The sequence below is a fragment of the Musa acuminata genome, chromosome BXJ2-5 (genome assembly GCF_036884655.1).
Source record: "Musa acuminata AAA Group cultivar baxijiao chromosome BXJ2-5, Cavendish_Baxijiao_AAA, whole genome shotgun sequence".
Classification (NCBI taxonomy): Eukaryota; Viridiplantae; Streptophyta; class Magnoliopsida; order Zingiberales; family Musaceae; genus Musa; species Musa acuminata.
Genome location: NC_088342.1, coordinates 14300670 through 14317055, shown reverse-complemented (window position 1 = coordinate 14317055; position 16386 = coordinate 14300670). Strand labels below are relative to the sequence as shown.

Here is a 16386-nt window from a genome sequence, read left to right as displayed (position 1 = left end):
TCGACTGGAAATCTATACTTTGGCAAATAATCACTAGTGGATAATACTTTTTTTTTTGTTTCATAATGCTTTAAATAAATCAACTTGCTAGAGAAACCATTTGAGAATTACCTCAGTTCCTGCAATGCCCATTGCAAGTCCAATATCTTCCTCATGAAGTGCAGGAGCATCATCTTACAAAATGGCTTGTCCTTGCATTTTCATTGCATATACCAATCAATCACATCTAACTTGCATACCATTCTAATCCTATCCTTATCATTCTTTACATAACTGAGTTATTTACCCATAGAAATGATATGTTACTTGATCACAATACGAAACTCTCCAGCATTAACAAAACATATTCCAAGTAAAAAATAATAAATATTCTTATCACCTCTAATATCTAGATATGATACTTTCTTTTTGTTTTTGTTATTTACTTTTTGACACCAACTACTACATCTTTACCATCATTATTTCCTCTTCTTCATCTTCTGATAATATGACGGTAGATTGTCTAAGCTGGTCTAAGATATATATAACTCGAGTAATGTTTGTCTTATGAATCATAGGTTGTCGATCAGTTTCCTCGACCTCCCCTTATACTGTTATATCCACCAATCATTTTTCTATTTCATCTCCTTTATTCTTACTCTTATTGAAACTACTATCATAATCAATAAAAAAGATCATCTATAATAAGTGGCAAAATTTTAAAATATTCTATAAGAAAGATATAGCTATAAATTATAAAATTCTTATTACAATATCTATAATTCTATATATCTAATCATTAAGTGGACCACTTTTCTAGAAGGCTTAGTTTAGGCCTTATTTTCTCCTGCATTCACACAAACTTTATCAAAATACATTAAGTTTTATTAATAATGCTCTATAAGTAACTTTTTTATTGCATATAATGATAGTGGCAAATTAAGTTTTTGACATATTCGACATAAAGAAAAAAAATTAATTTATCTTTTAAATTGCATTATCTTTCAGCACTTTGGTAGTATTTTTAGGATCTTCTACAAATTTTATACTTTGTTTGAGTATTTTAATAAAGTTCTTAATTTACATTATTAAGATAGAATGCAACATGATTCAACAAATCTGAATTAAATATAGTGATTCAAAATAAAAAAAAAATTTAAACACTTATCAAAGTCTTTATCATTCAATGATTCAATAATAGGATCTTTGCCTTAATATCTCATCCTTACTCTTCTCATAGTTATACTAGAACTACTACTATTACTTGAGACCATTGCAATACTTTGATCATTGATTCTCACTGTTGTTATACCCAACGAGGTCCAAGAACTCGTCGACATCAGCAAAAGACCAAAGCATCGTGATGCCCTAGCCATTGCCCTTCAAAGGATCAAGAGGCTGCCTTCTCCTCTTCGTCGTCCTCATGCTCCGATTTGTTGAGGTCCACCGGATGCCGATGTGGTAGGGGAGGGTGAGGCTGCTACCAACTAGGGCAGGGATGATGGGGCGATGGGCAACTAGATTAGAAAAAGGGGTAGTGGTGGGTTCTCAAGAAAGTGGAGAAGAGGAAAAAGCAATGCTTCAAGGCGATGCCCTGGTCGTTGCCCTTCACATGTTCGAGAGATAGCCTCATCCTCTTTGTCGACCTTGCACTCTAATTCGTCGAGGCCCACAGAGACACCGATGTGGTAGGGGAGGGTGAGGTTGCGACGGATAACAACATCACCATCGGCCAAGGTGGGTATGATAGGGCGACGAGTGTACAAGTTGGAAAGAGGGGCGACAGTAGATCCTCAAGAAAGCAAAGGAGAGGAGGAAAGTGACACTTCGAGATGGCGCCTTAGCCCTTGCCCTTCACAAGATTGAGAGGCAGCCTTCTCTTCATCGTCCTCAAGCTCTGATTCATCAAGGCCTACCGGGATGCCAATGTGGTAGGGGAGGGTAAAGCTGAGGCAAACAACAAGGCTGCCACTAGGCAGGGAGGGGATGAAAGGGTGGCAAGTTAGTAGGTTGTAAAGAGGAGCATCGGTAGGCTACCTTGAATGCCACCGACCTTCAAGGCAGCGCTTCGAGGCGGTGCCCGAATCTCCTCTAGAACACCACCAGCCTCATGCACCACTAACACCACTATTGATCTATTGTCCATAACACAATTGGAGAGGAGGGTACCGGAGGGGAGGAAAGTAAAGAAGTTTATATGACAACACATTGAAAAAAGGTTCTTATGAAATTAATAATTTAAAAGATATTAAAATTATTTTTGTATCCTTTCCAATTATGCCCTTTTGCGACAGCATATGTGATTTTTTCCATCAACAAAGTTAATGACACGAGGAGAATTGGGATTAAATATTTTATAAGTATAGGGATTTCAATTTTACTTTTTAAAGTATAGATCGAAATGCTAATCATAGATAACTATAGAGGGTAACCTATAATTACCCCATATGTTTACTAAGGTAATGGTTGAAGGTGCTAAAGAAGTCAACGCAATGTTTTCCACATTTACATACTGAAAAAATAATAATCGATTTACATATAATATATTTTTAGCAGAGATTAGGAGTTGACGCTTAAGCTATTAGGGTGATATTCTCGAGACCCAACAAGAAGATAACTAATTATGTGATTGAGCAAAATTTTGGACTCGGGTAAGTGGTTCTCGACCTGAATAGATTTTTTTTTAATTTATTTTATAATTAAATAAAATTTTAATTATTATTTTAGAATAATAAAAATTAGGGTAAGCAAAATATTATATGCTCCTTTAAATGCTTATATCATAACATGATTCCATAATGTGTTAATTATTAAATTATTATCTATGTATGATTATTTTAATTATGAATTATCATTTGTCATAAATTTATCCATGTAAAAAAACATGTGTTTATAGTAAGTAAAAATGAAGATGAGTGGTAAATGTTCCGTATGTATTGTTTATACAGCATTGTGGATTCTAAGTGCATTTGAGAATACATTTAAAATATGTTTCGAGGGCCTAATGCATATTTCAAATATGAATTTATATTTGATAACCTTTTTTAAAATCGTATCTAGCCTCGATATTATATTGAAAATACTCAAATATTGAAGTACCTTATAATATCATTAGCATTTCGGTATTTGCAAAATGTTAATATAATTTTTTAAATTTTCAAAGTACCCTATGAATTTATCTAAAATTGTTAAAATAATTTAGTGATAAATCAACATGATTTATATTTTCTACAAGATGAAATTTTTATTTATTTATTTTTAAAATTTATTTTTTATTTATTTATATTAACATATTTTATTTTATTATATATATTTGAGCCCTATAAAATTTTTATAAGATTCCATACATTTATTTATTTTATTTATTTATTTATTTGTTATAAAATATTCAATAAACTTTGAAAAAAATAATTTTACTAAATAAGACTTATGTAAATGCACATTTAAAATGTAGTTTTTATCTATTATTTACCAAATACTTAAAATTGTAAATATTCATGGCCTCCCCCATCTTCATGGTAATTCATCCAAGTATGTATCCGTACTTCACATATGTTAGGAAGAATTTTTTGTTAAAGGTATCGAAAATAATTATGTTAAATAAAAATGAGACTTGGAAATATAAAATAGTTAAGAGATTCTTTTGTGATATAATGATTTTGTTATATCAAGTTAATCTTTTGAGTATATTGATTGTCATTATTTATTATTTAATTATAATGTGCATGAGTTTCCATGGAAGTGATCATGAGATAAATCGGTTCGAAGAAAGACTATGGTCAAACTTGAACTAGTCTAACCCATGGTCATTGGATCGTCATGTCACTCTTTTAGGGGCATTCAGAGTATATAATAATAGTTTACTCAAATTTATTTGAAGTTATCTATGAATTTTTGGGACCATCATCACTCAATATGGAGCCCCTTCCTAATATATTAGCTTTTGAGATAAGTAGTCACTCAATCATATATTAAGATGGTATCAAAGCAGGTCATAAGATCATATCCTGTATCTGCTCGTTTATGTTTTATTCGTGTTTATATCACTCGGATATCATTCACACATCAAGTCTAACCCACTTGCTCGTGAGAGAGAGAGATGTTGAAACGTATATTAAGCCTGTTCTTAATTGCTTAAGCTTTCGAGAGAATTTGTCATCTATTCTTCCTAACTGTCTTTAAGATGATTATAGAGCAAAAGATCCTGAATTCAAATCTTCATTTGGTCATGCTAGATATATCTTTGATTAATAATATGTGTTTAAAAATATAAATTAATATCATGCCTCATCTACTACTGGTATTGACGAAAAAATAATAATAATAAGAACACACTTAAGGGATATGGAGTTGATATTGCTCCTTTGCTCCAAACGTCTCAAAAAAAACAAAAAAAAAAAAGGATTCTATCACAGTCGATTTCTCCCGTCTTTAAAATGATGAACTCTTAGGCTGCCATCATCATGATTAGCTAAGCTAAATGATAGACCACATTTTATGACCGAATGTCGCTAATGATAGATACAAGTGTGATGCTTGTCTATTCTAATGTCAACATAAAACGGGGCATTCCAAACAGTGTCTAGCTAAGCTAGGCTGGTTGCCGTTGCATCCAATATAACGTTGTCGAGCTTGCATAGACAAACACGAGATGCTAATTCTTTTACTGACAACTTTGACGGAAACCGAGAGAGAAAAAAAAAAAAAAAAGACTAATATCTTTTATAACGTTATATTAAAATTTATATTTAAACAAAGAGTCTGTTTAAGGATTCTACTAGAATTAGAAGTTATATTATTTAGTTAGGACAGGTTTAGATCGAAAGTAACTGTGATTAATTAAAAAACGTTGTTATTAATGTCTTTTATCTTCTTCTCTATAATCCTTATTCTATGAATCATCAAAGAGTCATCCGTCTTCCAACAAATTACTTACTTTTCCAACAACGTCAAATAGAAAAATCCAAAGGCTTCCTTCCATCAGTGTCTTTAGCATTTTCGAATCTGATGTGCAATTTAGGTATTTAATCTAAATCCAATTCAATTGTCTCTACTCATCCTGAAACCGACTGACAATAGTTCCGTTCATGTCCAATAGGTATATATACCAAAAGAACACTAAATTAGTTGCATTCTTTATAAGTGTTTTGACACCTACACGTAACAAATGAGACTCGACATTATTGCTCGATGAATACAGTGATAATTGTGTGACTCATCAAGTCTTGAATCTCACTGAGTGACATGAAGATGATATTATTATAATCATCATATATGCAGCATGATGAAAAGACTGAGATACATAACATGCAAGCACTTTAATGATCGAAACAATAATCAGCTTATAAGAAAAGTATAGGGAGGTGGTGATAATGAAAAGACATCACGCTAATATAAAAACTTGCATGTACGATGACGAATATATGATAGCATTAAAAGTTGTGTTTTAAATGTACAAGTTTTTTGTTATTTGAAAAGGTATAAAATGGCGACGATTATGAAAAGACAACAATGTAGATCAAGAAAGGCAAAATTAAATATAAATCCCTCTCGAGTTAGTGATTTATTTGTTTGATCCTCTAAATTTAAGTTTAGCATCTATATACTTGCAAAGCTCCAGAACTTCCAAATACTTCGTTTTAGCTGTTCATCAAAATTGATCACTGGGATAAAAACATTGGAACTCAAATTAACATTAATACTTCCTTCGAGACTATCTAAAATATGAGAGGTCAAATAATTGTTAAAAATAACATATGATATTTTAGATATTTAAAACTTTTTTTAAATATAGTCATAATCATGATTAAGTAGTTAACATGATAGTTGGATAGGTTCGAATTACAGAATTGTGATAAGCAGATGAGATTTCCCTAACTGTTTGAGGAAATCTCTTTACTCTGTTGAGGGAAATCCTCTAACCTGTTGAGGAAAATTCTTCCTTCTAACCTGTATAAAAGGAAGGAGGATATGTTAATAACAATCAACTTCTTCTACAACTTATTTATCTATTTATTTTCTAACATGCTCATCCACTTCTTCTCTTTCTTCATCGCCGGTCTTGCTTTTCTTCGCCGGCCTTGCTCCCTCTCCTATTTGCTGCCTACAACAAAGCCATTTCCCGACGAACCGTAGTCTTGAATACCATTGCAGTTTTCGCAGCCATCTTCCGACGAACTGCAGCCTCTACAATCCGCTGCAGCAAGCAGCAATCCACAACAGCGAACCACAGTCTACATCTAATTGCTGCAGATTTCTCTCACTGTAGTTTCCTTGAGTAACACTGCAGATTTTCGCGGCCATTTCCCGGCGAACCGCAGTCTTGAGTACCGCTGCAGTTTTCGCAGCCATCTTCCGGCGAACTGCAGCCTCTACAATCCGCTACAGCAAGCAGCAATCCACAGCAGCGAACCACAGTCTTGAGTATCGCTGTAGTTTTCGCGGCATCTTTCGGCGAACTGCAGCCTCTACAATCTACTGCAGCAAGAAGCAATCCACAACAGCTGCCGACAACTTTGGGCACTGTTGTAGATTGCCCAATCTGCTGCAGCAATCTATAGCAGCAGCCCCCTCCCTCATTCTCCACCTCTTCTAAAAAAAAAATGTCTTCGTTCACTTCTTCTGATGTTTCAGTTCCTGTAGGGACTCCCACTTCTTGTTCTTCTACAGGGCTTATCTCCATCAATGCTGCCACGCTGATACCCTTTAAGTTATCAAAGGGTGGCAACTATGCGTCCTAGCGAGCTCAATTTTCTAATCTTTTATTTGGATACGACTTGCTAGGTTACATTGATGGCTCCTTCAAATGTCCTCCGGCCATGCTCAACATCCCCGGCGATCCCAGTCCAGTACCCAATCCAGCTCACAAACTGTAGCTACGTAAAGATCGTCTCATTCTCCAAGCTATTCAAGCTTTAGTTGCTGGATCCGTTGCTCCCTTGATATCTTCCTGTGTGACAGCTGCTGATGCATGGTCTACACTGCAAACCACCTTGGCAAATCATTCGCGTACTCACAAGCTCAGTCTTCTATCCAAGCTTATGGTGACAAAACAAGAGGGAAGTAGTATCTCTGATTATCTACAACATATCAAGGTTATCATTGATGACTTGGCCTTGATAGGTCATTCCCTATGTGACGAAGAGGTTGTCATTCATACCCTCAATGGTCTCGACACCGACTACAAGGAATTGGCTGCTGCAATTCGGGCATGCGACTCGCCAGTCTCTTTTGAAGATCTTTATGATAAGCTGACTGACTACGAGATATACTTAAAGCGTGCGGACAAACTGCCTGGATCAACTGTCACTGCTCAAGTCAGTCATAAGTCTAAACGGAAGAGCACTCGGTACTCGCCGAACATCACCCAAGGTTTGGCTACTACGCCTCTTGATTCTGTGAGTTCCATGCAACACCCCTCCTATCCTCCTAGTCATCACTTCTCACAAAGTGGCAACTCCAGCCATCATCTGTCTTGGCGTCCTGCCCTACCGAGCCATCAAAGATGGGTCGTTTGTCAACTATGTGACAAAGTCGGCCACTCCGCTAAAGTTTGCCGGTCTCGTCCCCGCCTCCCTGCTCCGTCACACTGGCCTCAGGCAAATCTCCTAACTTCTCCGACACCTAGCCAGTCCAACTGGATTGTCGACTCTGGTGCCTCTCATCACATCACCGCTGATCTTCAGAATTTGTCTCTTCACAATCCCTATGGCGGCGATGAAGATATCATCATCGGTGATGGTAAAGGACTTCCTATAACTCATACTGGTTCCACAACGCTTAATTCTGACTCTAATATATTTACCCTCAATGATGTTTTATGTGCCCCTCATATTAAACGCAACCTCATTTCTGTTTCTCAATTTTGCAAACATAACAATACTTCCATTGAATTCTTTCCTGATTCATTTCTTGTTAAGGACTTGAGCACGGGTGCATCATTGGTCCAAGGCCCGAATAAAGACAATATTTACGAATGGTCGTCAACCTCTCGAATAACCCAGCCCACTGTTCATTCTTCTATTGCGGCTCCAATTGATGTGTGGCATCGTCGGCTTGGTCATCCCTCGTCCTTTATTTAGCAGAAATTATTATCTCGTCACTCTCTTCCTCTTTTTAAGTCCATTAATTCTATGATGCATTGTGATGCTTGTCTTAGTAATAAGAGTCATCGGTAGCCTTTTGGCTCCTCTTCTAAACCTTTTGAAATTATATATACTGATGTTTGGGGTCCTGCTCCAATCTTATCTTTTGATAAGTTCCGATTTTATGTTATTTTCGTAGATCACTTCTCTAAGTACACATGGATATATCCTCTTTCCCATAAATCTGGCGTTTCTCGCATTTTTTTCCACTTTCCAGAAGTTGGTCGAAAACTATTTTCAGTCTACCATTAAAATAGTCTACTCTGATGGTGGTGGTGAATATCAAGCCCTGGCATCCCATCTCTCAGCTTGTGACATTCAACACCTCAAGTCTCCCCCACATACTCCTCAACTAGTTGGTTCTGCCGAACGCAAACATCGACATATAGTAGAAACTGGACTCACACTTCTACATTAGGCTTCCATGCCTTCAACTTTTTGGACAGCAGCCTTTCAAACTGCTGTCTACCTAATTAATCGAATGCCTACACCAGTTCTACAATATCGGTCCCCCTTTGACACACTATTTCACAAACCCCCTAACCTTCGTAAACTCCAAGTGTTCGGTTGTTTATGTTATCCTTGGTTACGTCCCTATGCCTCTCATAAGTTAACATCCCGATCTACTCCTTGTGTCTTTATTGGTTACTCACTTAAACATAATGCTTTCCGCTGCTATAATCTCCACACTCACAAAATCTTCATATCACGTCACGTTATCTTTGTTGAGTCTAACTTTCCTTTCCAAACCCTTCCATATCCTACCATACAGACCACTTCACTATCTCACTAGGGTATACCTTCGGTCCAATCGGACGAGCCTCCCATGACTTCGTCTACTTCCTCCCCTCCTGATCCGCACTATATCACTCCAGTTCAACACTTGCCCGTTCCTACTCCACTCCACTCTTCCCCAATTGATGGGGCAATATATTCCGAAACACAACCATCCTCTTTACCTCCTTCTTGCCCAAGTGCCCCTGACGTGTCTCCACTTGACCCGACTTATCCCACAGATCCTCACCCAACATCACCTCCCAATCCTGTCGTCTCTAATCATCCTATGACCACTCACTCTAAGCATGGTATTTTTAAACCTCGTCAGGTACTTAACCTACAAGCTATCATGAATTCCTCATCCCTCAACGTTGAACCCACCACCTTCACTCAAGCCCAAAAATCTTCACATTGGCGTACTGCCATGAGTGAGGAATATAATGCCCTCCTCCATAATTCAACGTGGGATCTCATTCCTTTCCATCCTTCACAAAACATCATCGGGTGTAAGTGGGTCTTTAGAATTAAGAGGAACCCAGATGGCTCTGTTGCCCGATATAAGGCATGCTTGGTCGCCAAAGGGTTTCATCAACGACCTGGGGTTGATTTCATTGAGACGTTTAGTCCTGTTGTTAAACCCACTACAATCCGGCTCATCTTGAGTCTGGCTACCACTAAAGGCTGGCAATTACGACAATTGGATGTTAATAATGCCTTTCTACAGGGATCTCTATCCGAAGATGTTTTTATGCAACAACCCCCCGATTTTACTCATCCTCAATATCCACAGCATGTTTGTAAACTTCGGAAAGCCATTTATGGACTTCGTCAGGCTCTGAGAGCTTGGTACACTGAACTTAGCTCATTTTTTACTTCTATCGGTTTTCTTAACTCCAAATCTGACACTTCGTTGTTTCTGCGACATTATCATGGAAACACAATGTATATTCTGGTATATGTGGATGATATTATTGTCACAGGCAATAATCCCATCAGCATCCAAGCGTTCATCAAACAACTGGCAGCTCGATTCTCGCTTAAGGATCTCGGACCCTTGAGCTACTTTCTGGGCATCGAAGCTACCTTCACATCTTCCGGTCTCCTTTTATCACAACGTAAGTACATTCAAGATTTGTTATTAAAGACAAACATGCAGGATGCAAATGCAGTTACAACCCCCATCTCTACTAGTGGTTCTCTCAAATTATCGGATGGAAGTCCTGCTACAGAACCCACTCAATACCGTCAAGTTGTTGGCTCTTTACAATACTTAGCTCTCACGCGTCCAGACATCTCATTTGCTGTCAACAAATTATCACAGTTTATGCATCAACCATCTACTCTACACTGGTCTGCGGTCAAGAGACTTCTACGATATCTTAAAGGGACCCTAAATCATGGACTCTTTTTTCGTAAACACTCTCCACTTTGTCTTCATGCCTTTGCCGATGCTGATTGGGCAGGTAACCTTGATGATAGAACATCCACATCAGGGTATATTATCTTCCTTGGTGCTCATCCAATCAGTTGGAGTTCTAAGAAGCAAAAGACAGTCGCTCGGTCTACAACTGAAGCTGAATATCGTGCCATTGCCGCTACCACTGCAGAACTCAATTGGATCACGAATCTACTCCAGGAACTCAACATCGATTCCACCCCTACAATATATTGTGATAACATTGGAGCTACCTATCTGCGCGCTAATCCGGTATTCTACTCCCGCATGAAACATATTGCTATCGATTTCCACTTTGTACGCGATCAAGTTGTCCGCCGTCAACTTCGTGTTTCTCATGTTCATACGGCTGATCAATTGGCCGACTCATTTACGAAGCCTCTAGCTCATAAACATTTTGCATTACATCAGTCCAAGATTGGCCTCCTTGATCGGAGCACCATCTTGCGGGGGCATGATAAGTAGATGAGATTTCCCTAACTGTTTGAGGAAATCTCTCTACTTTGTTGAGGGAAATCCTCTAACCTGTTGAGGAAAATTCTCCCTTCTAACCTGTATAAAAGGAAGGAGGATATGTTAATAATAATCAACTTCTTCTACAACTTGTTTATCTATTTATTTTCTAACAAATTGGACATCGATACAATATAAAAAGATGTTATGCTAGAAACGCAAGAATGATTTGATTTTTTTTGTGTTATCTGGCTATCTTCTTCATACAAGTAATATTTTTAATCGACAAGAGTTAAGTTCTAGAATAAACACAATCTGATGAAAAACCATCCATTAAAAATACTAATCACATTACCTTCAACCTATCAACCTCCAATATCGTCGTGTTCCTCGTGTGACTCTTGATAATGTTATCACATCAAGATGATCTTTTCTTCTGTTGATGATAATTACAGTGTTAAGAAAAAAAAAATCAAACTTTGAGTTTAAATTGGAATTAGAGTTAGAAGTTTGATTGTAATTATAAGTCCTATGAAATTAGATTAATGTATTTTTTTTTTATATGTAGTTTATATCTGGAGATTGAGAAATCATAATGAGGAAAATTCTATATTAATTAGTGTCCTTTATAATTTGTACCGATTGCCAAAGGCTCGTAAATGATATCTGAGACGACATGTAGGCTAGCCATACTAACAATGGTCATCGAGGTGCGTAGATGACAATCCATTAATGTCATGAGGAAGTGACTTGTTTATTATCTCGTATTGGATCCGGATTGGATGATTGCGTTGTCGGTGACTGCTGACACTTGGAATTCACGGGTCCCAACTGAGTGGGGACACGTTTTCCCTTTGAACAACCTACCTGACAAGATGGAAAATAAAATTCTTGTATCCTATCCGAGTCCAGACAACTGAGCTCCACCGTCTAATGCTCATTTGACAATAGCAGGATCTGTTGCCACGTGTTCAAGGCCAAATATCAAGCGGTATCGCGCGATGCAGAACGGTCGATGCGACTTGAGGCTGCGTGCAAAAGAGAGACAAAACAGATAGATTGGAAGGCCGAGGCCACCACCATAACAACTAATATGATTCGATTTCTGTGGATTTAATCTGCGAAGGGTTAGGATTAGGAGGGATTTAGTTTGGAAATTCTAAGTTGAATGTTGGCTCCAATTTAACACTCGAGTTGGATTGGATTGACTAAGCTATTATAGGATTGGATTTGATTAGGTCTATCTAAAAATACTCGTTTATCAGTGGCTTAGTTCTTAAACGAACTACGATTTATTAAAAATAAAAATCCTAATTTTAGGTTTTGCTTTCATAAAGCGTCTCGAAGTGGGATTTTTAAATACAAATCATTTATTTCTTATATGGTGAAATGTCGTAGATAGAAATACTACTCTAAGATAAAAGCTTGGAAATGGAACGGTAAAAGCCTGAAACTAAGAGTTTATTTACAAAATCATTCTTATATTGTCGATAAACTGAGAGATGCATATGATATGTTAACATTTTTTATTGTCAAGACTATCAAAAACGATTCTGATGCAAAATTATTGACCATTCATTCCATTTCAATAGAAATGACTACGATTTAATTCAAATCATCACATTTAAATTAAAATCGAATCGATTCAGAATTAAAATCAAATTGGATCAATGATTCAATTGTCTCGAATCAAAACCGAGATCGTTCGATTTGGTTTTGATTTCTAAAAATTAAAATCAAAATATGATTTCAAATCAATTAAATATAAATGAAATATAAATAGATTCGATAATATAATTGTTAATAATTTGATTTAAAGTCTACTGACTTTGTATTTGAGTACATTTTATTTTTTTATCAATCGAAAATCAATGAGTCAAATCAAATCGAAACTAAATCATAATTTTAATTTCAGAAATGATTCCATATGCAAAATCGAAACGTTCGATGTTGTTCGCCCATACATTTCAATGGTGTTGTTTCCTTTATCGAAGCAGAAAACAATAGAACCCAAAACCAAAAATGAAAAAGGCCCAACCATCATCTAAATTGAGCTACCCAGGCTTTCAGCAGCCTTCCCGTCTTTTCACTCACTCTCCTGATAATTTTTGGGTGGTGGATCTCTGCACCCTCCCGAGACTCATCCTTCCTCTGCCATCATCACCAAATAACCAAGCAAGAAAAATATAAAGCCGGAGAACTCTTCAAGCGTCATCTCAACCCTGTGATGGACTCCTTCCTTGCATCCCCTGCAACCTTTCTTTGTCTCGCTCTTCTCCTCTCAGTCTTCTTCTTCCATGAAGGTAACAAAACTGTACTGCTTTAATGGGGCCGTTTGTCTCGGGGTTTCTTATGAATGCTGGCGTGCTGTGTGCAGGGGACAGCACGACATTCACATTTGTGAACAAGTGCGGGGAGACGGTGTGGCCGGGGATCCTCTCCAACGCCGGCAGCTCCCAGATGCAGCCCACAGGCTTCGAGCTCGTGGCCGCGGCCTCTCGCTCCTTTCAATCCCCCGCCGGCTGGTCCGGTCGATTCTGGGCCCGGACGGGCTGCTTCGTCTCCTCTACCGGCGGCGGCGCCTGGACCTGCGCCACCGGGGACTGCGGCTCGGGCCAGGTGGAGTGCAAAGGCTCGGGGGCCGCCCCGCCCGCCACGCTCGCCGAGTTCACTGTCGCGTCCTCGTCGGCGGGGCGGGATTTCTACGATGTCAGCCTGGTGGACGGCTACAACCTGCCGGTGCTGGTGGAGGCGAGCCGGGGGTGCGCGGCGGCTGGCTGCGTGGTGGACATAAGCCAGCGGTGTCCGGCGGAGCTGAGGGTGGGGGAGGCGTGCCGCAGCGCGTGCGATGCGTTCAGGAAGCCCGAGTACTGCTGCAGCGGGGCGTATGCTAGCCCGGCCACCTGCCGGCCGACGGCGTACTCGGAAGTGTTCAAGGCGGCGTGCCCCAAGTCGTACAGCTACGCCTTCGACGACCCGACCAGTACTTTCACATGCTCTGGAGGAGCCGATTACACCATCACCTTCTGCCCAGAATCTGCCCCAAGGTATGTAACCATTTTCTTCATGTCTAAACACCAAGTGTTTTACCTGCATTTGTTCTTTGTGACTCTTCTTGCTTTGATTTGGCCTTTTTTTCACATCTTATGTTGGATTTGGAGCTTCGTAAGTAAACTTGTGGCTTTTCGTGTGCTGGAAAGAGAAGATGTGAACGCTGCTTACATTCTAAGTAGAAAACTTCATCTTGAAACAGCGCAAACCATCTGGTTTGAGCGATTTTTCTTTATCTCCCACCAATTATTTGTTTCTTTCTGTGCTGGAGTGAGTGCGGGCATCATTGATCAAAAGACTGGCTTCTTTCTTGCTAATGTCAGTCTGTCAATTTCGCATTTTATCTCAACATTTAATTTTTGATATACAAATTTGCTTGAAATATCTTGTCCGCCTTTTTATTCATTTTTCCTTGATGATTTGATTCGCAATCTCTACCTTTGATTGGAAGCTTAGAAAGCAAAGACAAAGATAAGATTTTTCTTGTGCCTTGTCCAATCCTTTCCTCGTTTGCTACTGTCACGATCGCAGCTCCAACCCTATCTAAAGGATCGGTAGCTTGTGTTTGTTAATTGGGACAGGCATACTGATAACTAAGCTTCCTTTCGTTCTTTTTGTTAACGGAGTACAGTCTCAAATCAGCGAGTGATTCTTCTTCAACTTCAACGCCAAAACCAACATCGTCTTCGACTCCGTCTTCTACTTCGTCTTCAACATCAGCATCAACATCAACATCAGAACCGGCAGGTGGAATGATGCTGGCAGACGACGCTTGGCTTGCAAGCTTGGCCACGGGCGACGCAACCCCCACACGGAGGAAAGCCCTCTTCCTATCCTTCTCTTCAATTGCAGCCACAACAGCATACATCCTACTGTTGCTTCCATAGGACAGACACCATTCTACGCCCCGCCCTATCTCCTTTGTCAAAGCGGATCTGTAAAAGGGTCGTCCTGAACCTAAAGATCAAAAAAAAGATGAAGGCCTACGAGATTCCCAACGGTCACTAAGCTAATTCTTACCGTTGTAGGAGGGGGAAGTTGGACCAACCGCATAACCTATATATAATTTTGATGAACTGTGTCTATAGTGTACCATTTTATGCAAACACAATGCTAATATATATATATCATTATGTGTGCTATGTTGATGAGCACGATGTGATGTGGGACAATTATCTGATTCTTTTTGGGCAGTGAAGTAAAATGAGTGATTTATTGGTCTGCCTATATGATATGATGATGACTTGCAGCAGGTGGTTGGTAGTGGTGATCTGATTGATGGGTTCACTGTAACAACATTACTACTTGTTTTAACCATGATTATATATATAAGTGAACTATGAGTTACGTCAACCTAGCCGTCATAAATGTTGGACCAGAAAGAATATATTTGTGTCAGTATACTTGATTTCTAGGATAACATGTACCAATAGTGGGCATTAGAAAAGTTGTAAAAGTTACACCCTAAACACCTAACTAAATATGAAGTGGTAACAAGTTACTCATCTTATTATTCTACCTAGTATGGTATTATTCTATCCAAAGTTCAACTCATTTATACATCATCTATTATAAATCTGATCACTATACATACTGGTAAATAAGCACTACAACACAACTCCCTGTATACCGTGTCCCACACGCCTGCTTGGTGGGTTGTGGGTAGTGGATGCTGATAAAAAGTTGGCACATGTAGGTATGCATGCACGTACTTGGACAGTAGATTCGGTTGCGTTGTAGATCGATGAATAGAATGTGTCATGTTCTAAACTAAGATGTTCCAAAGCAAATGCCAATTCTCTCAAATAATTGTGGGACCACCTCCGTTAAGGCGGGCCCATATCCCGTGGAGCTGGTACTTAAGGGTGTTGAATGCTCAGGGCGTGCATCCTAACTATAGAGAGAATATTCGTGAGGGAATCCAATGCAAGCATCCAAACCAACCTCCTCCCCAAAGTTAATGATGAGGAACAACTTACCAATCAACCAATGGTCAGCCCTTTTGCAAGTTTGGTTCCTCCGCTAACAGTAACCTTTCTTTGATACTTTGGGTAAATGATTGTTTATTTTTCAACCGTCGATCCCTTCCCTTCTCTCTTTGGTGTAGAGGTATCATTATGATGAGAGACTATACCAAATCTCATGAGGAGAAGGAACATGAATCATCTATCATTCGTCACAGGACTACTCTAACACACCATTGCTTTTATTTCTTAGAAAATGATGATTCATCCTGCGCTAGCTCTCTGGGAATATTGGTTTAGGTTTTGTTATTTGAGATGAGAACAACAATATCAAAGCCTCAGAGGGGCAAGCAGCATCATCTAAGCTGAATACATGACCATCTTTGTGAGGCTTCTGGGAGCATATAAAAGGAAGGCCTCACTAGCTTGAAAGTCAAATCTAACTGCCATAAGCTATCTCAGCAAGAAGACGATTATGCCATGAACTCTATAGAACATAGTCTTCGATTCTCTCACTTTGACATCCCAACTCAATGTTATTAGCTGGACTCTGTCTCAAAAG

At 38.8% G+C, this 16386-nt stretch overlaps 1 protein-coding gene across 1 annotated transcript; it reads left to right on the top strand.

The window, feature by feature from the left end:
* The first annotated feature begins 12883 nt into the window (after window positions 1–12883).
* LOC103973977 (thaumatin-like protein 1) lies at window positions 12884–15002 on the top strand. The gene is made up of 3 exons (XM_009388682.3): window positions 12884–13112; window positions 13187–13856; window positions 14492–15002. Exons 1-3 carry the CDS (start codon window positions 13037–13039, stop codon window positions 14745–14747), a joined length of 1002 nt encoding a protein of 333 aa, XP_009386957.2. The 5' UTR covers window positions 12884–13036; the 3' UTR covers window positions 14748–15002.
* Window positions 15003–16386: the final 1384 nt, after the last annotated feature.